The 26,259-nt window shown below is 39.4% G+C and overlaps 1 protein-coding gene across 1 annotated transcript; it reads left to right on the top strand.

Annotated features, from left to right (window-relative positions):
• The first annotated feature begins 2,061 nt into the window (after nt 1–2,061).
• Nucleotides 2,062–26,054, top strand: LOC133641556 (long-chain fatty acid transport protein 2-like). The gene is made up of 10 exons (XM_062035354.1): nt 2,062–2,590; nt 4,573–4,782; nt 4,860–5,015; nt 10,334–10,458; nt 13,335–13,529; nt 13,591–13,681; nt 17,478–17,676; nt 17,754–17,851; nt 24,906–25,036; nt 25,105–26,054. Exons 1-10 carry the CDS (start codon nt 2,134–2,136, stop codon nt 25,279–25,281), a joined length of 1,839 nt encoding a protein of 612 aa, XP_061891338.1. The 5' UTR covers nt 2,062–2,133; the 3' UTR covers nt 25,282–26,054.
• Nucleotides 26,055–26,259: the final 205 nt, after the last annotated feature.

Raw genomic sequence — 26,259 nt, 5'->3', positions numbered from 1 at the left:
AGACTTCAAACAGGAATGTATACCAAAAATAATAATGCTGTTTGTCAGATTTGATCTATTTAAAAGGGGAAGGAGGAGAAAAAAAGACCGATCAAGGTGTAATCATAACCATACATAAGCATTCATTCTACAAAACCCAAAAGCAGTAAGCTTGGCACGTTGTGTAAATGGTAAATAAAACAGAATACAATGATTTGCAAATCCTTTTCAGCTTCTCTTCAATTGAATAGACTGCAAAGACAAGATATTTCATGTTCCAACTGAGAAATACATTTTTTTTGTTGTAAATAATCCTTTACTTAGAATTTAATGGCAGCAACACATTGCAAAAAAGTTGTAACAGGGGCATTTTTACCACTGTGTTACATGGCCTTTCCTTTTAACAACACCCCGTAAAGGTTTGGGAACTGAGGAGACACATTTTTGAAGCTTTTCAGGTGGAATACTTTCCCATTCTTGCTTGATGTACAGCTTAAGTTGTTCAACAGTCCGGGGGTCTCCCTTCTGCTATTTTAGGCTTCATAATGCACCACACGTTTTCAATGGGAGACAGGTCTGGACTACAGGCAGGCCAGTCTAGTACCCACACTCTTTTACTATGAAGCCATGCTGTTGTAACACATTGCTTGGCATTGTCTGGCTGAAATAAGCAGGGGCGTCCATGATAACGTTGCTTTGATGGCAACATATGTTGCTCCAAAAGCTGTATGTACCTTTCAGCATTAATGGTGCCTTCACAGATGTGTAAGTTACCCATGTCTTGGCCACTAATACACCCCCATACCATCACACATGCTGCCTTTTACACTTTGCGCCTATGGATGGTTCTTTTCCTCTTTAGTCCGCAGGACACGACGTCCACAGTTTCCAAAAACAATTTGAAATGTGGATTTGTCAGGCCACAGAACACTTTTCCACTTTGCATCAGTCCATCTTAGATGAGCTTGGGCCCAGCGAAGCCGGCGGCGTTTCTGGGTGTTGTTGATAAATGGCTTTGGCTTTGCATAGTAGAGTTTTAACTTGCGCTTACAGATGTAGCGAGGAACTGTAGTTACCGACAGTAGTTTTCTGAAGTGTTCCTTAGCCCATGTGGTGATATCCTTTACACACTGATGTCGCTTTTTGATGCAGTAGCGCCTGAGGGATTGAAGGCCTTGCCGCTTACGTGCAGTGATTTCTCCAGATTCTCTGAAGCTTTTGATGATATTACAGAGCGTAGATGGTGAAATGCTTAAATTCCTTGCAATAGCTGGTTGAGAAATGTTGTTCTTAAACAATTTGCTCAGGCATTTGTTGACAAAGTGGTGACCCTCGCCCCATCCTTGTTTGTGAATGACTGAGCATTTCATGGAAGCGGCTTCTATACCCAATCATGGCACCCACCTGTTCCCAATTAGCCTGTTCACCTGTGGGATGTTCCAAAAAAGTGTTTGATCAGCATTCCTCAACTTTGTCTGTCTTTTTTGCCACTTGTGCCAGCTTTTTTGAATCCTGTTGCAGGCAACAAATTCCAAATGAACTATTATTTGCAAAAAATAACGTTTCTCAGTTTGAACGTTAGATATCTTGTCTTTGCAGTCTATTCATTTGAATATAAGTTGAAAAGGACTTGCAAGTCATTGTATTCTGTTTTTATTTACCATTTACATAATGTGCCAACTTCACTGCTTTTGGCTTTTGTAAGTAAATGAAACACAAAGCAATAATTTACAAAGTTTTACGTAAAAAGTCAGACTTTTGTCCGCAGTGTCCAACAGTCAAAGTCGTCCCCTCAGTAAATGATGAATTCATGAGGGTCAGGTGCTTCCTTTTGGTCCATTTCAGCTGTGAATACCAACATACATCAAATAAATGTGCGTGGTAATCTGACACGAGTTTAGTCACCATGTTTTATGTGTGTTACACTATTTACCTAAGCTTCAATACTATCAATATTTGTTAGTCGTGGAACTACAGTATATCCTGTTTATTGATTTTTTAGATGACATTCCTGTGAATGATTGACTTATGGTCTGTATTACCTGCAGGCGACCATGCTCGGGTTAAGCATTGTAGATAATGTTTGCCTGGTTGAAGTGAGGAGAAAGCTCAAACTCCGTACACTTCAAGCTTGCTCTGCTTTCTAACAACATCATGTTCTTCTGGCTGATCCTCGCAGCCTCTGCGGGTTGCCTTTTTTTGCGCTTCCCTTACTTCTACCAGGACGTCAAACACATCGTGTCAAAGCTGAAAACGAGGCGCAGGGTGCTGGACTACATCCAGAGGAACTACACCATCCTGGACCGCTTCTTGGAAGCGGCCGATACTCAGCCGCACAAGCCGCTCTTCCTCTTCAAAGATGACACCTTCAGCTACCGGGACGCCGACCAGCTCAGCAACAAGGCGGCCAGAGCGTTGCTGCACAGCGGCCTGGTGCAACAGGGCGACACGGTGGCCTTGTTCATGGGGAACGAGCCCACGTTTGTGTGGCTCTGGTTGGCTCTGTTCAAGCTCGGATGTTCGGCGGCTCTGCTCAACGCCAACATCAGGTCTAAAGGTCTTCTGCACTGCTTCAAGTGCAGCGGGGCCAAAGTCCTGCTGGTGGCTCAAGGTACTCAAATATTGTTCATGCACAATGAATATTTCTGCAGACATTGTTGTAAATTCAGAATGAGGACAAAAAGTGCAATGATTCAGTGTCTTACTGCAATTCCGTAACTTAATTATGGAGCTACGTCACTTAGTTGTGTAACTAACTTTATGAAGTAGTACCATGTGGCTTTAAAGTAGAGCTATGACACAGCTCACTACTACCGATACTCCACTAGTATTTATGCAAAAGATCAACTTTTAAACTTCAATCCTGAGGATGCATTCATTCTGCACTAAAATGAGTGGCAATAATAAATAATGTACGTTGAACTAAGCAGTGACTTTTGGCCCAACCACAATCAGCACTGACTGACATTCACATTAGAAACTCCATCGTTTATTCCCAACCGTCAATCATTGTTATTCATCTTATTCCAAGCGTTGCTTCCAGTATGTGGATTTTTGTTTCGTTTAACCGCTGAACTTTCCTCCAGAAGGTCTTATCTTTGTCCGTGTGGTGCCAGATGAAACAAAAATGGAGCTGTTTGGCCACAATACCCAACAATATGTTTGGAGGTGAAAAGGTGAGGCCTTTAATCCCAGGAACACCATGCATAACGTCAAGCATGGTGGTGGTAGTATTATGCTCTTGGCCTGCTTTACAGAGAGTAAATGGCACAATGAAAAAGGAGGATTACCTCCAAATTCTTCAGTACAAGCTAAAATCATCAGCCCGGAGGGCACAGTTGGGTGTTCCAACAGGACAATGACCCCAAACACACGTCAAAAGTGGTAAAGGAATGGCTAAATCAGGCTAGAATGAAGGTTTTAGAATGGCCTTCCCAAAGTCCTGACTTATGGACAATGCTGAAGAAACAAGTCCATGTCAGAAAACCAACAAATTTAGCTGAACTGCACCAATTTTGTCAAGAGGAGTGGTCAAGTGGTCAAGCAGAAGCTTGTGGATGGCTACCAAAAGTGCCTTATTGCAGGTAAACTTGCCAAGGGACATGTAAGCAAATATGAACATTGCTGTATGTATACTTTTGACCCAGCACATTTGCTCACATTTTCAGGAGACCCATAATAAATTCATAAAAGAAGCAAACTTCATGAATGTTTCTTGTGAGCAACAAGTATGTGCTCCAATCACTACATCACAACAAAATAAGACTTGTAGAAATGATTGGAAACTCAAGACAGCCACGACATGATGTTCTTTACACGTGTATGTACACTTTTGACCACCACTGTATATAATGGTATATACCGTATTTTTCTGAGTATAAATCGCTCCAGAGTATAAGTCGCACCGGCCGAAAATGCATAATAAAGAAGGAAAAAAACATATATAAGTCGCACTGGAGTATAAGTCGCATTTTTAGGGGAAATGTATTTGATAAAAGCCAACAGCAAGAATAGACATTTGAAAGGCAATTTAAAATGTCTAAAGAATAGTGAACAACAGGCTGAATAAGTGTACGTTATATGAGGCATAAATAACCAACTTAACGTAACATATTATGGTAAGAGTCATTCAAATAACTATAACATATAGAACATGCTATACGTTTACCAAACAATCTGGCACTCCTAATCGCTAAATCCCATGAAATCTTACGTGAATGAGTTAAATAATAGTATTCGATATTTTACGCTAATGTGTTAATAATTTCGCACATAAGTCGCTCCTGAGTATAAGTCGCACCCCCGGCCAAACTATGAAAAAAACTGCGACTTATAGTCCAAAAATACGGTGTGTATATAAAGGTATATACTGTATATATGTATATAAAGGTATATACAGTATAGGTACTGTATATGTATATAAAGGGGCGTAATATGATCAAACTTTCTTGTTCTTGTCAAAAGTCTAGCAGCCACATTTTGTACCAGCTGTACAAAATGCAATAATCGATTCAATATATTGACTTGACTTCAATGAAAGCGTCGCTGGCCGTGAAAAACTGTACTTACCTGTTGTGTCTCTCCTGTCCCCAGACTTGCAGGGTCCAGTGGAGGAGGTCCTGCAGGATCTGCAGGAGCTGGAGGTGTCCACCCTGGTGATGAGCACAGTGTGTAGCAGTGCTGGCGTGCTGAGCTTCACAGACACGATGAACCAGATGTCCTCTGAGCCGCTATCTCCAGACTTGAGGTCACATGTCACGCTGCAGAGTCCTGCAGTGTACGTGTACACGTCAGGGACTACAGGTGAGCGCCATCAGGGGTATGACGTTTCGACAGGACAGCAAATATCCTCATCGCGTCTCGTACCTCGTCTTTACCAGGTCTCCCCAAGGCAGCCTTGCTCACTCATTCCAAACTTTGGGGCATGACGACCATTCTTCGTTCCTCGGGGTTGACCTACAAAGATGTGATTTATATCAGCCTCCCTCTCTATCACACTGCTGGCTTTGTTGGCTTCGCAGGAGCCATTGATATGGGTAAGTGCTTACTGTCTGTTTAATATTTTGTACTAATAAAAGTAATGTAATAATTGTGCCGGAGAATATTGTAAGAAGCAGAGACATTTTACACATTAGTGTCAGAAATAAAGGTTTGGTTTTATATCTACGCCTCACAGTAAAACTGTACTTCAATGAAAGTCATTTTGGACTTTTAAGTACTGTGTTTTCTGGACCATAGGGCGCACCGGATTATAAGGCACACTGCTGATAAGTGGGTCTATTCAGGTATATTTTCATACAAAAGGCGCACCGGATTATAAGGCACACTGCTGATAAGTGGGTCTATTCAGGTATATTTTCATACAAAAGGCGCACCGGATTATAAGGCGTTAAAGTACCAATGATAGTCACACACACACTAGGTGTGGCGAAATTATTCTCTGCATTTGACCCATCACCCTTGATCACCCCCTGGGAGGTGAGAGGAGCAGTGAGCAGCAGCGGTGCCGCGCCCTGGAATAATTTTTGGTGATTTAACCCCCAATTCCAACCCTTGATGCTGAGTGCCAAGCAGAGAGGTAATGGCTCCCATTTTTATAGTCTTTGGTCTGACTCGGCCGGGGTTTGAACTCACAACCTACCCATCTCAGGGCGAACACTCTAACCACTAGGCCACTGAGCAGGTAAAGGAGTCATATTATGATTTTCTTCTAAATGTAAAAGACTTCCTTGTGGTCTACATAACATGTAATGGTGGTTCTTTGGTCAAACCTACTCAGTGGCCTAGTGGTTAGAGTGTCCGCCCTGAGATGGGTAGGTTGTGAGTTCAAGCACCGCTGCTGCCCACTGCTCCCCTCACCTCCCAGGGGGTGATCAAGGGGATGGGTCAAATGCAGAGGACACATTTCACCACACCTAACAATCATTGGTACTTTAACTTGAACTTAAAATGTTGCATAGATGATGTTTACACATCATCTTCAAGTCGCTTTCTGACAGTCTCTTCAAGATGCGCCGTTTTGTGGGCGGTCTTATTTACGTGGCTCACCTTCGACAGCGTCTTCTCCCCGTCATCTTTGTTGTAGCGGTGTGGCGTGCAAGGACGGGAGTAGAAGAAGTGTCAAAAGATGGAGCTAACTCTTTTAATGACATTCACACTTTACTTCAATCAATAACGGAGCAGCATCTCCTCATCCGCCGGAAGTGTGAAGTGAATTATATTTATATAGCGCTTTTTCTCTAGTGACTCAAAGCGCTTTACATAGTGAAAGCCAATATCTAAGTTCCATTTAAGCCAGTGTGGGTGGCACTGGGAGCAGGTGGGTGAAGTGTCTTGCCCAAGGACACAACAGCAGTGACTAGGATGGCGGAAGCGGGGATCGAACCTGGAACCCTCAAGTTGCTGGCACGGCCACTCTACCAACCGAGCTATACCGCCCCCTGTTTCCCGTGAAAAACCGTCTGACCGGAATCCTTTAATAACTAAAGTTCCTTGGGTGAATAATGTAAAGTCACTACACCGGTATGTTTTAGTGCTTCAATAGCGAGTCTACTGACAGATATAAGTAAGAACTCTACACTACTTTATATTAGAAATGGCAACAGCTGAAGATGAACGCCACATAAGAAGGTAGAGAAAAAGAAGAAGCTTATGACTACGATGTCGTCACAGACTACAGTGGCGGACGTGCGCAAATGTTCAGTACTTATGCAGATCCCAAATACACATCAGCAGGTACCAGAATGTAAGAAAAGTTGCTTTTGCATAATAATGTGAAACAAAACGCCAGATAATATGTCTGCTAATGGGTGCCATTTTGCGGTCCTTATACACACACCATAGTAATACTTTGTTAAAGAGGTTCATTTAGCCTACTAATGTGTATTTATAAATAGTTGATTTATATAGGCTAGTAAGGTAAAGTTTTGTACCTGACAAGTTTCGTAGCCGAAACTTGTCAGGTACAAAACTTTAAATCAACTATTTATAAACATAGTAATACTTGTATCTCTGACTATGGTAGCCGTAATGGGCCGACAATCCATCCAGCGGTGCGGCTTCAAAGTCATACTAAAACATTTTGATAGATTTTTGAGTGCCATATGTAATGTTCCTTATTTTCAAGGATACATTTAAAGATTTTGTGTTTTTTTACTGGCGTCATATTGCAGTCTACGCGTATCCCTTGTGTGACTGCCATCTACTGGTCACACTTATCATTACACCATGTACCAAATAAAATTGCTTCGAGGTCGGTCGGTAAGCACAACCCGAATTATTCCGTACATGAGGTTATAAGGCGCACTGTCCACTTTTGAGAAAATGAAAGGATTTTAAGTGCGCCTTATAGTAAGAAAAATACGGTAAGCATTTCCATTATTTCGTTTTATTTTTTGTTTTATTAGTTATTCTTAAACGTATTACTTTTTTTATGTTGCTAAAAAAGTAAGCATTTCCAGGGAAAAGAGTAAGCTATACAGGTCAAGTCAGTGTCACAACTTGGCAAACATACAAGGTTTTTATCTTGGTTATTTTACGGCCAAACTACAGTAGTCCGTCTGCTCAGACCAAGACATCTCAAGCGTAGCAGCCAGGAGTACATGACACGTAAGGAGAAGAGGGATCCAGACATAAATTGCTAGTGTCGAAAACAAAGGTGCTATCAGTATATGCCAGATACTGAAGTAATTGGGTCACTATGGTGTTTTCTCCAAATCCTTCTTTTGCTCCATCTTTTTAATGTTTAGAGAATGTTCAGAGAATAATTACCTGGACACAGGAGGACTTTGAGGCCAAAAACTGTAGTTTAGGTATTGTGTAGTATAAGTGGCTTCTAATCACGTGACCTAGAGGCACTTCTGGGTTTCCATTAAGTCAGTGTTTTTCAACCTTTTCTGAGCCAAGGCACATTTTTTTCATTGAAAAAACCCGGAGGCACACCACCAGCAGAAAACATAAAAAAATGAAACTTCGTAGCCGAAGTTGACATTAAAAAGTCGTTCTCGCAATTGTTGGATATAAATCAAACCATAACCAAGCATGCATCACTATAGCTCTTGTCTCAAAGTAGGTGTACTGTCACCACCTGTCACATCACGCCCTAACTTATTTTGAGTTTTTTGCTGCTTTCCTGTGTGTCGTCTTTTAGTTCTTGTCTTGCGCTCCTATTTTTAGTGGCTTTTCCTGTTTGGTTGGTATTTTCCTGTAGCAGTTTCATGTCTTCCTTGAACGCTATTCCAATCAAGACTATTTAAGTTGTGCGGACGCTATCCTTCTTTGCGTGGACATTGTTGATTGTCATGTCATGTACGGATGTACTTTGTGGACGCCGTCTGCTCCACACGCTGCAAGTCTTTGCTGTCGTCCAGCATTCTGTTTTTGTTTACTTTGCAGCCAGTTCAGTTTTAGTTTTGTTTTGCATAGCCTTCCCTAAGCTTCAATGTCTTTTCTTAGCGGCACTCGCCTTTTGTTTATTTTTGGTTTAAGTGTTAGATACTTTTTTACCTACACACTGCCTCCCGTATATTGTGATCACGACAAACCATGTTCCCGACATCTACAAAGCAATTAGCTACCTGCTGCCACCTACTGATATGGAATAGTATTACACGGTTACTCTGCCGAGCTCTAGACAGCACCGACACTCAACAACGGCACATTTGCGGATTATAATTACTGGTTTGCAAAAAATATTTTTAACCCATTAAAGTGAAATTACATAATCTCCCACGGCACACCAGACTGTATCTCACGGCACACTAGTGTGCCGCGGCACAGTGGTTGAAAAACACTGCATTAAGCTACTGTTTATTTACCAGAAACCATGCAGATTTAGGCTTATTTTGTAAGGCTTAGAGGCAAATATAAAAGCGATCATGCAAAAATATTTAAAATGGGATGGAGTGGATTTTTGACACTCTAAAGAAAAATAAATTTAAAAAAAGATTTTAACCATTTTTTTATCACCAAGACGTTACTGCGCGCCACAACTTCACTTCACTTGACACTCACGGTACTTAGAGAAGGAAAGATTGAAGGCACATCATGTATTTACATGTGGAGGGGTCCACAAATTAAACATTCATCGGTGAAAGACAAAGTTGGACTTATTTGTGCATTGCCTGACATAATGACTGACATAGTGATGATTGACATAACGAGTGACGTGCTGGATAAGTTTGTTTGCAGTTGATTTTCTGCTAGAAATATTAGTCTCATCTACAATTCATGTCTGCAGTTGTTTTTGTGGTGTGAAGTTCATATTTTGTCTCATTATTTATCTGTATATGTCCCTGTTGTTCAGAAATATCAAGATTCAGCATATGCTGTTGAGTCTACGAGAGATTTATTCATTCAGTTTATTAATACTATTAAGGATATTTTCTTGATTCAGTTTATTAATACTATTAAGGATATTTTCTTGATGCTAACAAATATCACCAAAGACGCTATGATGAGGCCATCCGTGTCGAAGAAACCACTTGGCTTTCCTGCACAACAACAACTAAGCTTTTAGTTTCTGTTAGGAAAATGGACAATGAAACCACTGTGCATTGTACCAACAATCACAATATTTATTACTAGGACTTAACATGATTTTAGCAGGTCTTTGTAGTTTTATTTAGGCATGGCAACCACAAAAGAACACAAACTAATGCAACCTATTGTCCTTTCTTTCGTTTAGTTCTGCTCTCAAACCCTACTAATATAGTAAAGAATACTCTTGATTGCATCACAGAAAGTTTCTCAAGCAAATCAAATGTTCAAACAAACATTTTACAAAGTGATCACTGCAGACACAAGTATTCTGCAAGATGATGAAAGTGATATTTTTAAAAGCCATTTTCCTTGACTTTATTACCTTTTGTAAAGTACTTCGGGACTCTATGAAAGCTATTTCCTATCCCTCTATTAGAACAATTGGAAGACCGAAGAACAGAACTGCAATACGAACTCTACACTCACTCTCACTTCTTTAATGCTAAGCTCAAGTTGCTTGAAGAAGAAAAAGGAATGTGACGTCATATGACACCCAGCTATTGACTTAGTTTTGATCAAACAAATGTATGTAATACAAGAGAATAAGCAAGTAATTTAAATAAAGTTTGATATTGTTAAACTGTCAATAGCACTCACCATAAATGAAAACAAAAAATTACAGTTAATACATTTGATTGAAATTTAGCCTATCTCACTCACGAATGATCGGAATTGGCAGCACAAACCCTGATCGGAACATGTAGTACAAATACTACCAATGGTAAAAAATACTGAAAATGATACGATCTTGTCTGGATTTTAACAAACAAAGCTATTATTATTGATGATTGTTTTCATTTGTTGCCGTGTCCAGGTATCACAGTTGCACTGAAGAATAAATTTTCTTCATCTCAGTTCTGGGACGACTGCAGAAAATACAACGTGACGGTCATCCAGTACATCGGAGAAATCATGCGTTTTGTCTGCAACACGCCAAAGGTCGGTGTCTACTTTCTAACGCCGTATTGATATTAACACTGAAGTGAATTCATGAACTCGTATTATGTTTTGCATATGGTGAATGTTCATATTCATCTTGGGGTAAGCAAACCACCCAGTTTAAGTAAACAGTGCTATTTCAGTTTGAGCACATAATAAGATCAGGCCCCTTAGTTTGACATTCGCAGGTGGATTGGGTCACTTCTCGTAGGAAAGAGGCCCTAATGGCGGAGAGAATGAGCACGTTCAGTGGAAGGCTCAGACTCCCAAAATGCAACACGGAACGACACAGGAAGTCCTTCATACCGACAGCCATCAGACTGTATAATGCATATGTTCCTTTTTGATTGTACTTAAATGTATAATAGACTGTATTTATATTATTCACATGTGAATAATGCTGTATAATAGACTGTATTTATATTATTCACTTGTGAATAATGCTGTATAATATACTGTATTTATATTATACACATGTGAATAATGCTGTATACTAGACTGTATTTATATTATACACATGTGAATAATGCTGTATAATAGACTGTATTTATATTATACACATGTGAATAATGCTGTATAATATACTGTATTTATATTATACACATGTGAATAATGCTGTATAATAGACTGTATTTATATTATACACATGTGAATAATGCTGTAAAATAGACTGTATTTATATTATTCCATACTTGCCAACCCTCCAGGTTTTACCGGGAGTTTTTGATTGATTGAGACTTTTATTAGTAGGTTGCACAGTGAAGTACATATTCCGTACAATTGACCACTAAATGGTAACACCCGAATAAGTTTTTCAACTTGTTTAAGTCGGGGTCCCGGTATTCAGCGCCTCTCCCGATAACCTCCCGGAAGAAATGTTCTCCCGATAAACTCCCGGAATTCAGCCGTAGCTGGAGGCCACGCCCCCTCCAGCTCAATGCGGACCTGAGTGGGGACAGCGGCGACAGTCTGTTTTCACGTCCGCTTTCCCACAATATAAACAGCGTGCCTGCCCAATCACGTTATAACTGTAGAATGATCGAGGGCGAGTTCTTGGTTTCTTATGTGGGTTTATTGTTAGGCAGTTTCATTAACGTCCTCCCAGCGCGGTAACAACACACAACAACAGCAGTCACGTTTAGTCTACCGTAAAGCAGTTCGTCTGCCGTAAACAGCAAGGTTGTGACACTCTTAAACAGGACAATACTGCCATCTACTGGATAGCCTCCGGAACACTGAAATTCAAGTATTTATTTTATTTTTATGTATAATAAAATAAATATATATATATAGCTAGAATTCACTGAAAGTCAAGTATTTCATACATATATATATATATATATATATATATATATATATATATATATATATATATATATATATATATATATATATATATATATATATATATATGAAATATATATGAAATACTCGAGTTGGTGAATTCTAGCTGTAAATATACTCCTCCCCTCTTAACCACGCCGCCCGCCCCACCCCCAACCACGTGTACTTAACAAAAAAAGGTGAAATAACTGAAAACATGTTTTATATTCTAGTTTCTTCTAAATAGCCACCCTTTGCTCGGATTACTGCTTTGCACACTCTTGGTATTCTCTCCATGAGCTTCAATAGTCACCTGAAATGGTTTTCACTTCACAGGTGTGCTTGAAGCTCTTCGAGAGAATGCCAAGAGTGCACAAAGCAGTAATCAGAGCCATGTATACGCTTCAAACCGTTCTGTGTACGTAAAACTATGATTATTCGCTATAAAACGGGTTTTGTGTTAATATTTTCCTGAACATTTTGCCATGGTTTTCGTACTATTCGATCGTCGTCTGACTATTAGTAACACAAAAACAAACACTGTACAGGACACCATTCAAACTGTATCTATTTGTGTAAGCCAACTGTTAAAACTCTTGAAGCGCTGCACAGAAAATCTAGCAAATCATGTTAAACTCCATCTTGGTGAGTATCTGGATAAAGGTACCTGAATTAATTTCAACCATGTCACATTACTATGGCGTCAATGTAACTATTCACCCTGGATTATAATGGTAGCATTATTGTTTATTGTGAGCAAACTGTGGTGCTGAATTTCCCCCAGGGATCAATAAAGTACTTTCTATTCTATTCTATCGCTCGGTTGGTAGAGTGGCCGTGCCAGCAACTTGAGGGTTGCAGGTTCGATCCCCACTTCCGCCATCTTAGTCACTGGCGTTGTGTCCTTGGGCAAGACACTTTACCCACCTGCTCCCAGTGCCACCCACACTGCTTTAAATGTAACTTAGATATTGGGTTTCACTATGTAAAGCGCTTTGAGTCACTAGAGAAAAGCGCTATATAAATCACTTCACTTCACTATTCTAATTGGGATTTCGGAATGCAAAAGTGATAGCCCTATCCGTGAGAAGAGACTACCTGTCTAGCTCAAAGCCAACATTTAAGTTATGACTTAAAGCAGTTGTTTTCCTGATAGCCCTATCCTTGAGAAGAGACTACCTGTCTAGCTCAAAGCCAACATTTAAGTTATGACTTAAAGCAGTTGTTTTCCTGATAGCCCTATCCTTGAGAAGAGACTACCTGTCTAGCTCAAAGCCAACATTTAAGTTATGACTTAAAGCAGTTGTTTTCCAGACACTTGCACACGAACATCTCCTTTTATGGTCAGGATGTGCTCTCCTGACTTAGCACACACACAGGAAGGAGGAATATAAAACTGATGGTTTAGCTTCTCCAAGTTAGGAGTGCCTCATTTTCTTCTCCTCCAGGAACTGCAGTCCTGTATAATGATGCTTGCTTGTAATAAAGCACCAGTAAAGTGGGTGACAAGACCAGAAACACACATTAATACGGCAATGTTTCTCTTGTTACAGAAAGCCAATGAGCGAAACCACAAAGTCAGACTCGCAATTGGCAACGGGATCAGAGCCAATGTTTGGAGGGATTTCCTAGACCGCTTCGGAGACGTTCAAATCATGGAGCTCTACGGTGCAACGGAAGGGAACTTCTTTTTGATGAACTACAGCGGAAAGATTGGAGCTGTCGGGCGAGCAACCTTCTTGTACAAGGTAAGGTGCTCTCTTCTTTTGAAGAACTCTTCTTTGATGGTCTCCTTCTTGTTGGGTGCAGTGGTGTTTCCCCTTCGCCATGATCAAGTTTGACGTCGACAAGGGAGAACCTGTGAGGGATTCATCAGGTCTCTGCATCCAAGTCCCCAAAGGTGTGTGTGTATGTAGGGCACAGACTTGGATTTAAAAAGGATTTATTAGCGGACACAAATTTCATTTAGCTGCTAACATTCAGGATTGCTCACCCTTAGAGAGAGAGAAGATCTGAGAGAGGGAAGTCGCTGTCGATGTAAACAAGGAAGTGAGGACGTGGGTGTGTGGCCAAACATTTAGAAACTACATTACCCAGAAGGTTTAGCGCTGTAGGATCCAGTGTTTCCCATAAACTGCCAAGATACCTGTGGCAGTGGGGGCGTGGCTATGGGCGTGATCACCATGACATCATCGAGTAATTTGCATAATTTACTACAATGATATGATTTTCTCTAAAAAGGCTCAAAAATGTATACTTACTAATTAATAATAACAGTTGTGTTTTAAACGTCATCCATCCATCCATTTTACAATATAATTACAACACTTTATGTACATATTTATATACAGATTTGATTCATTGAAATATATTTATTAATTGTGGTTCTTACAAAAAATATATCTTATAAAATATAAAAGCTAAAGTGTCTCTCAAAGCTCTGCCCCTTTAATGAGTGCATACTAAATAATTTAACTTTAGCCTACTACTACAAGCATATTATTTACCAGCAACATAAAGTGAAACAGAGGCAGAGGTGTCCTGCCACAGTCAGTAACAAATAAACAGAAAACAGTAGTGGTCAAATACAAATAAGGCAACAAGAGAAGTATCCTACACTTCTCTTTTGTAAAGTAAATGTGAACAGCCTATATGGGCATCTACATCTACTATATGATCATCTACATCTATATCTACATCAACTATATGATCATCTACATCTACATCTACATCAACTATATGATCATCTACATCTACATCAACTATATGATCATCTACATCTATATCTACATCAACTATATGATCATCTACATCTACATCAACTATATGATCATCTACATCTACATCTACATCAACTATATGATCATCTACATCTACATCAACTATATGATCATCTACATCTACATCTACATCAACTATATGATCATCTACATCTACTATATGATCATCTACATCTACTATATGATCATCTACATCTACATCTACATCAACTATATGATCATCTACATCTACATCAACTATATGATCATCTACATCTACATCAACTATATGATCATCTACATCTACATCAACTATATGATCATCTACATCTACATCTACATCAACTATATGATCATCTACATCTACATCAACTATATGATCATCTACATCTACATCAACTATATGATCATCTACATCTACATCAACTATATGATCATCTACATCTACATCAACTATATGATCATCTACATCTACATCAACTATATGATCATCTACATCTACATCAACTATATGATCATCTACATCTACATCAACTATATGATCATCTACATCTACATCTACATCAACTATATGATCATCTACATCTACATCAACTATATGATCATCTACATCTACATCAACTATATGATCATCTACATCTACATCAACTATATGATCATCTACATCAACTATATGATCATCTACATCTACATCTACTATATGATCATCTACATCTACATCTACTATATGATCATCTACATCTACATCAACTATATGATCATCTACATCTACATCAACTATATGATCATCTACATCTACATCAACTATATGATCATCTACATCTACATCTACATCAACTATATGATCATCTACATCTACATCAACTATATGATCATCTACATCTACATCAACTATATGATCATCTACATCTACATCAACTATATGATCATCTACATCAACTATATGATCATCTACATCTACATCTACTATATGATCATCTACATCTACATCTACATCTACTATATGATCATCTACATCTACTATATGATCATCTACATCTACATCAACTATATGATCATCTACATCTACATCAACTATATGATCATCTACATCTACATCAACTATATGATCATCTACATCTACATCTACATCTACTATATGATTTGCCTGAGAAGCTGGACAGGACACACAAAAAAAAAAAAAAAAATTTTTAAATTTTTTTTATTTGTGGCGGACGTAATTCTTTCGTGGCGGGCCGCCACAAATAAATGAATGTGTGGGAAAAACTGGGATCCGAGCTGGAGGTAAATATGAGTTGTGCCATTGACAATAGAAAGTTGAGATATTGTTAGACGTTGCTGTCCCTGATTTATCTACACGCAAACATACAAAAACCAAAAGCAGTGAAGTTGTCACGTTGTGTAAATGGTAAATAAAAACAGAATACAATGATTTGCAAAACCTTTTCAACTTATATTCAATTGAATAGACTGCAAAGACAAGATACTTAATGTTGGAACTGGTAAACTTTGTTATTTTTTGCAAATATTAGCTCATTTGGTATTTGATGCCTGCAACATGTTTCAAAAAAGCTGGCACAAGTGGCAATAAATACTGAGAAAGTTGAGGAATGCTCATCAAACACTTATTTGGAACATCTCACAGGTGAACAGGCTTATTGGGAACAGGTGGGTGCCATGATTGGGTATAGAAGCAGCTTCCATGAAATGCTCAGTCATTCACAAACAAGGATGGGGCGAGGGTCACCACTTTGTCAACAAATGCCTGAGCAAATTGTTGAAGAACAACATTTCTCAAGCAGCTATTGCAAGGAATTTAGGGATTTCACCATCTACGCTCTGTAATATCATCAAAAGTTCCAGAGAATCTGGAGAAAACACTGCACGTAAGCGGCAAGGCCAAAAACCGACATTGAATGCCCGTGACCTTGGATCCCTCAGGCGGTACTGCATCAAAAAGCGACATCAGTGTGTAAAGGATATCACCACATGGGCTCAGGAACACTTCAGAAAACCACTGTCAGTAACTACAGTTGGTCACTACATCTGTAAGTGCAAGTTATGCAAAGCCAAAGCCATTTATCAACAACGCCCAGAATCGCCGCCGGCTTCGCTGGGCCCGAGCTCATCGAAGATGGGCTGATACAAAGTGTAAAAGTGGTCTGACGAGTCCACGTTTTAAATTGTTTTTGGAAACTGTGGACGTCGTGTCCTCCGGACCAAAGAGGAAAAGAACCATCTGGATTGTTATAGGCGCAAAGTTGATACGCCAGCATGTGTGATGGTATGGGGGTGTATTAGTGCCCAAGGCAGGGTTAACTTACACATCTGTGAAGGCACCATTATGCTGAAAGGTTTTGGAGCAACGTCTTTTTCATGGACGCCCCTGCTTATTTCAGCAAGACAATGCCAAGCCACGTGTTACAACAGCGTGGCTTCATAGTAAAAGAGTGCAGGTACTAGACTGGCCTGCCTGTAGTCCAGACATTGAAAATGTGTGGCACCTAAAATAGCACAAGGGAGACCCCCGGACTGTTGAACAACTTAAGCTGTACATCAAGCAAGAATGGGAAAGAATTCCACCTGAAAAGCTTCTAAAATGTGTCTCCTCACTTCCCAAATGTTTACTGAGTGTTGTTAAAATGAAAGGCCATGTAACACAGTGGTAAAAATGTCACTTTTTTGCAATGTGTTGCTGCCATTAAATTGTAAGTTAATGATTATTTGCACACAAAAAAATAAGTTTGTCAGTGTGAACATGAAATATCTTGTCTTTGCAGTCTATTCAACTGAATATAAGGATTTGTTGTATTCTCTTTTGATTGACCATTTCCACAACGTGACAACTTGACTGCTTTTGTATTACTATTACTACTACTATCACTGTTACTACTCCTATTACATTTGACTGCAAGCTGAGTACGACTGTCGCTACAGGCGAGCCAGGACTTCTGGTGTCAGAAATCTCGGCGGGGGCTCCTTTCCTGGGCTACGCCAGAGACCTGCAGCAGACTGAGAAGAAGAAGCTCCACCATGTCCTCAAGAAAGGAGACGTCTTCTTCAACACGGGCGACCTGATGCTCATCGACCAGGACGGCTTCTTTTACTTTCAAGATCGACTGGGCGACACTTTCAGGTGACCTTCTTCTTCTTTGGCACACTCACGCAGACTGACGGCGTGTTGCTTTGCATTTACAATCCAATTACCAACAGGTGGAAAGGAGAGAACGTGTCCACCAATGAGGTGGCAGACGTCCTCACTCAGGCTGACTGCATCGCTGAGGCAAGCGTGTATGGTGTGGAAGTCCCAGGTACAGTTATGGTGTGGAAGTCCCAGGTACAGTTATGGTGTGGAAGTCCCAGGTACAGTTATGGTGTGGAAGTCCCAGGTACAGTTATGGTGTGGAAGTCCCAGGTACAGTTATGGTGTGGAAGTCCCAGGTACAGTTATGGTGTGGAAGTCCCAGGTACAGTTATGGTGTGGAAGTCCCAGGTACAGTTATGGTGTGGAAGTCCCAGGTACAGTTATGGTGTGGAAGTCCCAGGTACAGTTATGGTGTGGAAGTCCCAGGTACAGTTATTGTGTGGAAGTCCCAGGTACAGTATGGTGTGGAAGTCCCAGGTACAGTATGGTGTGGAAGTCCCAGGTACAGTTATGGTGTGGAAGTCCCAGGTACAGTTATGGTGTGGAAGTCCCAGGTACAGTTATGGTGTGGAAGTCCCAGGTACAGTTATGGTGTGGAAGTCCCAGGTACAGTTATGGTGTGGAAGTCCCAGGTACAGTTATGGTGTGGAAGTCCCAGGTACAGTTATGGTGTGGAAGTCCCAGGTACAGTTATGGTGTGGAAGTCCCAGGTACAGTTATGGTGTGGAAGTCCCAGGTACAGTTATGGTGTGGAAGTCCCAGGTACAGTTATGGTGTGGAAGTCCCAGGTACAGTTATGGTGTGGAAGTCCCAGGTACAGTTATGGTGTGGAAGTCCCAGGTACAGTATGGTGTGGAAGTCCCAGGTACAGTTATGGTGTGGAAGTCCCAGGTACAGTTATGGTGTGGAAGTCCCAGGTACAGTTATTGTGTGGAAGTCCCAGGTACAGTATGGTGTGGAAGTCCCAGGTACAGTATGGTGTGGAAGTCCCAGGTACAGTTATGGTGTGGAAGTCCCAGGTACAGTTATGGTGTGGAAGTCCCAGGTACAGTTATGGTGTGGAAGTCCCAGGTACAGTTATGGTGTGGAAGTCCCAGGTACAGTTATGGTGTGGAAGTCCCAGGTACAGTTATGGTGTGGAAGTCCCAGGTACAGTTATGGTGTGGAAGTCCCAGGTACAGTTATGGTGTGGAAGTCCCAGGTACAGTTATGGTGTGGAAGTCCCAGGTACAGTTATGGTGTGGAAGTCCCAGGTACAGTTATGGTGTGGAAGTCCCAGGTACAGTGACAGCGGACCGCTCGCTTACTGTGCAGTATTTTGCCAAAGTCTTTGTTGTTAGAAGGAAGCAATGTTTGTGTCCCTTATTTTCTCCTCACTGCAAAAAGTCAGTGTTCAAAAACAAGGCAAAAAAATACAAACATTAGGGGTATTTTATTTGAACTAAGCAAAATGATCTGCCAATAGAGCAAGACTTTCCAAAACAAGTCAAATTAGCTAACCTCAATAAACCCCAAAATAGCTTCAAATAAGTATATTCTCACTAATAACAAGTGCACTTTTCTTGCTAGAAAAAAAAGAGACCTTTTTGCTCAATATGTTGAAAAATATTCTTAAATGAAGTAAATGCTAGTGCCATTATCTTGACATCATGATATGCGCTCAGCATCATGATTTATTTTTTCATGCTTGAAGTAAGAAATGATGACTTTAAAAAAGTAGTTTTATACTTGTGAGTGTTGATGACACAACACTTGAGATTCTAGTTTCAAGCATGTTTTACTCAATATACACTACCGTTCAAAAGTTTGGGGTCACCCAAACAATTTAGTGGAATAGCCTTCATTTCTAAGAAGAAGAATAGACTGTGGAGTTTCAGATGGAAGTTCTCTTTTTCTGGCCATTAATTGAGCCCACAAATGTGATGCTCCAGAAAGTCAATCTGCTCAAAGGAAGGTCAGTTTTGTAGCTTCTGTAACGAGCTAAAGTGTTTTCAGATGTGTGAACATGATTGCACAAGGGTTTTCTAATCATCAATTAGCCTTCTGAGCCAATGAGCAAACACATTGTACCATTAGAACACTGGAGTGATAGTTGCTGGAAATGGGCCTCTGTGTAGATATTGCACCAAAAAGCAGACATTTGCAGCTAGAATAGTCATTTAGCACATTAGCAATGTATAGAGTGTATTTCTGTAAAGTTAAGACTAGTTTAAAGTTATCTTCATTGAAAAGTACAGTGCTTTTCCTTCAAAAATAAGGACATTTCCATGTGACCCCAAACTTTTGAACGCTAGTATAGCTCATCAAATCTCAGCAACAAGCTGTAATATCTTACTGACATCATTTAGGAGCAAAACCCTTCAAACAAGTAAAACACTCTAACATCAAATCTGCTTAGTGAGAAGAATGATCTTATCAGACAGAAAATGAGCAAATATCAGCCTTATTTGAGATATTTCATCTCATTTAGATTTCACTTTTTGCAGTGCTCTGATAGGAAATTATTATAATTTTTTAAAAACATTTGTTTATTGAGATTTTTTGGGGTGGACAAATTAGTTCCTAGAAATCAGAGGTGGGACCAAGTCATTGCTTTGCAAGTCACAAGTAAGTCTCAAGTCTTTGCCCTCAAGTCTCGAGTCAAGTCCCGAGTCAAGACAGGCAAGTCCCGAGTCAAGTCCAAAGTCAAGACTGGAAAGTCTCAAGTCAAGTCACAAGTCCTGCATTTTGAGTTTCGAGTCCTTTCAAGTCCTTTTAACCACAGACTAATATATTTACACAGATTGTGTATGCTTTTAAAACGCTGTATTTGTTTATTAAAACAAGTGCATTTGAAATTGCAGGGAAAAAAATAGTACTGACATTGCACTTCATAATAGCACTATTAACCAGTCATTTTAATAGTTTAAACAATTTTAAACATTTAACTCATTCCTTTACAGAATAAACACATTTGCAAAAACAAGTGCAACTGTACTTATTTGCACAAAAGTGTTAACATTGTATTTCCATGGCATATTGCATTGTAACTAGTTCCACAGCAGTTTCTATTCTGTTCTTACCTTATCTCATTGATCTCATCTCATACTGTATGTGTGTGTATGTGTGCGTACACATGAAAAACATAACAAATACATGAACATAACAATGAACAGAGTTGTACTTTTTAGATGTCAGGGCCCTATGCAATATGTACACATATTGTTAATATAGTATACATTTTAACTGACCTTTATTTGACTATGTTTGTCTTTTTGTAGGTGGCTAAAATATGCGGTGCTGCTGACCGCCGTCTAACGTTACGTTACTGTGGTTGATACATTGACTAACGTAACGTTATGTGTAGGTACCTCATGCAACCCTGCTTAAAAAAAAAATCACTTGACAAAAAGTATGAATAAGGTAGCGAACTGCAGTGGACGCAACATATTGCCGTGTTTGAAATGATGTTATAACCATAAACATCTTATAAGTAGACGCAATATTGGTTGCTGTGACGCGAGCAATTTGCATCTTGAAGTGGTGATGAGGAGCCGACGAGCAGCCTAAACTGACAGTTGACAGGTAGAAAACAAAGATGGTGTTCAGCGTTTTCCTGCTCAAATGAGCGGACTGTTGAAAATAGGAATCGGGGGATTACTTTTCACAAGTAAGATTTGACATTAATGTTAATGTGGTTGTATTTTATGAAAATAATATTACCACAGAGTTGAGAAGGAGCAAAGATCTTCAATATTTGTATGTGAAAATCACAAATAAATCTTCTGGGGGAGGATGACGCCCCTACAGGTGTTTGGTTTACAAACTTTCAGCCCCGCCTAAAACAAAATTCACCAGCCGCCACTGATTATGATGCATTCTCATTTTAGGCAAAAGATAAGACAATACTTTCTTAACAGTATAATTGTAACCAGGAATAAGTCTTCAAGTAACAATATTCAAATACTAACATTGTTGGGTAAGACAGCATTTGGTTTTATTCTGAATGTAGTGAAACAGATTGGTGGTTTTAGCTGATATAAAGACTTTCAGGTGTTTATATATGTTGAAGTATTTGGCAGACGCTTTTATCCAAAGCGACATACATAAAAAATACATATATAACAATGACTGTAAACATTATCATTTAAGGGAAGAATGTAATACAAAATATCAATACAAAGTGTCAAGACAGAATAAACTCTCAGCTGCTGCAGCAACAGAGATACAGTCTATAAGATATATAGATATCTAATGTATTCATACATTGTTTATGTAGGATATATGCATGTATATATAACCTAATCATATTGTTTCTTCAACTTAAAAATAGCTGACCCTTTTTCCCCCTTCTCTGGGTTTATATTCCCAGTTTTGATCTCGGACGTCTGGTCACTTATAGCGTATAAGAATATTCTATTACTGTTAAGCAAACTATGAATAATAAAACATGTGTCCTTTATCATAGCTACACGTATGACAAAAAAGCGCGTGAAAATGAGTGGTATTCAGTGAGGTAAGATTAATTAAATGCGTTGACAGTTCATTGCTCCTGCCAAATGAATTGCACTGAGTGGAGCGGATCACCACTCCAAGATGGCGGCCCCGCGTCTCGTCAGCGCCAGTAGGCAGTAGCGCTCGATGCTGCGTCTACTTAGAAGATGTCTATGGTTATAATGTTAGCAGTGAGTTTACAGCCTCACTCATTTAACTACACAGCAAATAAAAGTCATGTTACTTAGCCAATAAACGTTATCTTACATTCAAAACTTACCCTTCTTTGTGCAACTTCAAATGTCGAACGAAGTTGGAAGTTGTTGCGTCTCCGTCTGTAATATTCCAACTGCGTGATTTGCATACGCAATTCCTTTTTTGTTGACCAAGTCGTAGTTTTTATACCCGAACGAAACCAACTTTGGCATAATTGTTTCTCACTGTCGCGTTGTTTGACAACTCTTGTTCGGTGGTTGTCCTGCAATTTGATTGGATGAATGCTGTGTGATGAAAACAACGTATAACTAATTTGATTGGCTGTTGTACTGAGAGCACACCAGCTGACAGGCAGCACACACGCTGGTAGATAGACAGACACGTAGAAAAAGAAAGATACGGAGCGCTCCCAAATAACTTTTGAAGCTTTAGGTTTTGGAGAAAGTAGCAAGTCATGTCAAGTCAAAAGGCTCAAGTCCAAGTGAAGTCACAAGTCATTGATGTTAAAGTCTAAGTCCAGTTGCAAGTCTCTTTACATTTTGTCAAGTCCAGTCTAAAGTCATCAAATTCATGACTCGAGTCTGACTCGAGTCCAAGTCATGTGACTCGAGTCCACACCTCTGCTAGAAATGCAATACAATACAAATCAAATGTTCTGTTTACCCCCCAAAAATAACAATGATAAAATAAGATTGATATAGAATAAAAATAAAAATCAAGTCAAATAAGTACAAATAAATATTGATATAAAGCCATTTCCGAATGGCCTCAATATGATGCAACAAAAGGCTCATCAATCAACTACAATTCAACCACGTCTCAATTGGGGCCAAGCTGGAGATCTCCTTTACATATTTTAGGAACCCGAAACGTCACAGAACAACCCTTTAATGTCAGCCTCGTTTTTTCCCGTTTGAAAAAAATCAATCAATCAATCAATGTTTACTTATATAGCCCTAAATCACGAGTATCTCAAAGGGCTGCACAAGCCACAACGACATCCTCGGTTCAATATAATACAAATAAAGAACATGTTTAATCCAGCGGGTGTGGCAAGGAGGCGCTGTTGCCTCAATAAAATGGTGAATGCTACGCGGTTCTTTGGGGATTTGCTAAGAGAATTCATGACAGAAGTGCCATACCGAACAATCTTTTTGCCATTTACCAAAGACAAAGTTTTAAAAACATACCTTTTAAGTTAGCTGGAGACTGTTGACAGCGATCACACGATCCAGATATTCCATCTTAAAAACACAAAAGCAGGGAAGTTGTCACGTTGTGTAAATGGTAAATAAAAAGAGAATACAACAAATCCTTTTCAACTTATATTCAATTGAATAGACTGCAAAGATGAGATATTTCATGTTCACTCTGGAAAACGTTATTTTTTTTGCAAATATTAGCTCATTTGGAATTTGATGACTGCAACATGTTTCAAAAAAGCTGGCACAAGTGGCAAAAAAGACTGCGAAAGTTGAGGAATGCTCATCAAACACTTATTTGGAACATCCCACAGGTGTGCAGGCTAATTGGGAACAGGTGGGTGCCATGATTGGGTATAAAAGCAGCTTCCATGAAATGCTCAGTCACCAATTTGTGAACAAATGCGTGAGAAAATTGTCGAACAGTTTAAGAACAACATTTCTCATCGAGCCATTGCGAGGAATTTAGGGATTTCACCATCTACGCTCCGTAATATCACCAAAAGGTTCAGAGAATCTACATACAGCTTTTGGAGCAACATATGTTGCCATACAAGCAACGTTACCATGGACGCCCCTGCTTATTTCAGCAAGACAATGCCAAGCCACGTGTTACATCAACGTGGCTTCATAGTAAAAGAGTGCGGGTACTAGACTGGCCTGCCTGTAGTCCAGACATTGAAAATGTGTGGCACCTAAAATATGAGAAGGGAGACTGTTGAACAACTTAAGCTGTACATCAAGCAAGAATGGGAAAGAATTCCACTTCAAAAATGTGTCTCCTCACTTCCCAAACCTTTACTGAGTGTTGTTCAAAGGAAAGGCCATGTAACACACTGGTAAAAATGCCCCTGTGACAACTTTTGCTGACATTAAATTGACCAGTTAAGTTTTCCAGAGTGAACATGAAATATCTCATCTTTGCAGTCTATTCAATTGAATATAAGTTGAAAAGGATTTGTTGTATTCTCTTTTTATTTACCATTTACACAACGTGACAACTTCCCTGCTTTTGGCTTTTGTAGAAAATAAAATGTTGGGAGATGTATTATGGGATGTATTAATCACAATAAACAAAATAACCTTGCATTAAAAAAAAATAGTTCTTACTTACCATAAACAAACATGAGTAAAGAAAGATGGTCTTTTTGTCGCAGGTTGCCATGGTGAATCGTAGATGAAGTTCTCCATTGATTAGTAGATTTATTGATCTTAGGGTAAATCAACTCAGATCTCAAATTTAAACTCCTCCCGTTGGGTTCCATAGAAATACGTGTATTGGTCACACCCTTAGTATGGACAATAGAGCTTTGTCTGCACCGTCTGCAGGCCACGAGGGGAGAGTAGGGATGGCGGCCGTCGCTCTCAAAGACGGACAAACCTTCCGTTGTGTTTCCGTCTTCAAGCACCTTGAAGGCTTCTTGCCGGCCTACGCCAGGCCACGTTTCATCAGGATCCAGGTACTCGATGAGGTGCGACACTGCCATTGGCGTACTAGTAACAATGGTCATGATTACTTTTGTTGCAGAGCTCCTTGGACATCACGGTCACGTTCAAAATCCTGAAGACTAAACTGGTCAGGGAAGGCTTCAAGCTGACGCAAATAAAAGATCCCATCTATTTTCTGGCTGAAAAGGAGAAGAAATACGTTCCTTTTACGCTGGAATTATTCCACGCGGTTACATCAGGTGACATGAAATTATAACACGTTCTTTTGTTAAAGTGTCATATTTGATGGTAATGATCTAATGGAACCCATCTTGGTTACTACAGTAGGTGGGATGGGCAACACACAATGGTGCTTAAATCATATTTGATGGTAATGATCTAATGGAACCCATCTTGGTTACTAGAGTAGGTGGGATGGGCAACACACGATGGTGCTTAACTCATATTTGATGGTAATGATCTAATGGAACCCATCTTGGTTACTAGAGTAGGTGGGATGGGCAACACACAATGGTGCTTAACTCATATTTGATGGTAATGATCTAATGGAACCCATCTTGGTTACTAGAGTAGGTGGGATGGGCAACACACAATGGTGCTTAAATCTACTGTGCGTTGTGTTTGGCACCAAATAAAGAGGATCTTGATACAAAACCTTGTATTTATGTAGTTGTTCCATTGCTTAAAGGAAAACTGGACATTTATTGGGTGTTTGTCCATCATACACAATGCTTATGTTTTTTCAATGTCATTTTTATTGACATCTATTGTCTGCCCTAAATGTCAAAATAATATATTTGTGTTTATATCCCAACGATGCCACCCTTCCCCCCAAAATAAAAAAAGAAGAGAAAAACAGCAACAAAAAAAACTAAACAAACCAAAGTAATATTATTAACAAATAAATACATTTAAAAAATAATAATAATGATAATAATAAAAAAAAAAACCCAGAAAGTAAATAACAAACTATAAATATATAGTAGTGTTGTCCTGATACCAAAATGTATTTCGACACTTTTCGATACTTCTTTAAATAAAGGTGACCACAAAAAATGGCATAAATTGGCTTTATTTTAACAAAAAAATCTTACGGTACACTAAACATATGTTTATTATTGCAGTTACAACATCACATATGTTTATTATTGCAGTTACAACATCACATATGTTTATTATTGCAGTTCCAACATCACATATGTTTATTATTGCAGTTACAACATCACATATGTTT

The sequence above is a fragment of the Entelurus aequoreus genome, linkage group LG24 (genome assembly GCF_033978785.1).
Source record: "Entelurus aequoreus isolate RoL-2023_Sb linkage group LG24, RoL_Eaeq_v1.1, whole genome shotgun sequence".
Classification (NCBI taxonomy): Eukaryota; Metazoa; Chordata; class Actinopteri; order Syngnathiformes; family Syngnathidae; genus Entelurus; species Entelurus aequoreus.
This window is presented reverse-complemented; position numbering and strand designations above follow the sequence as displayed.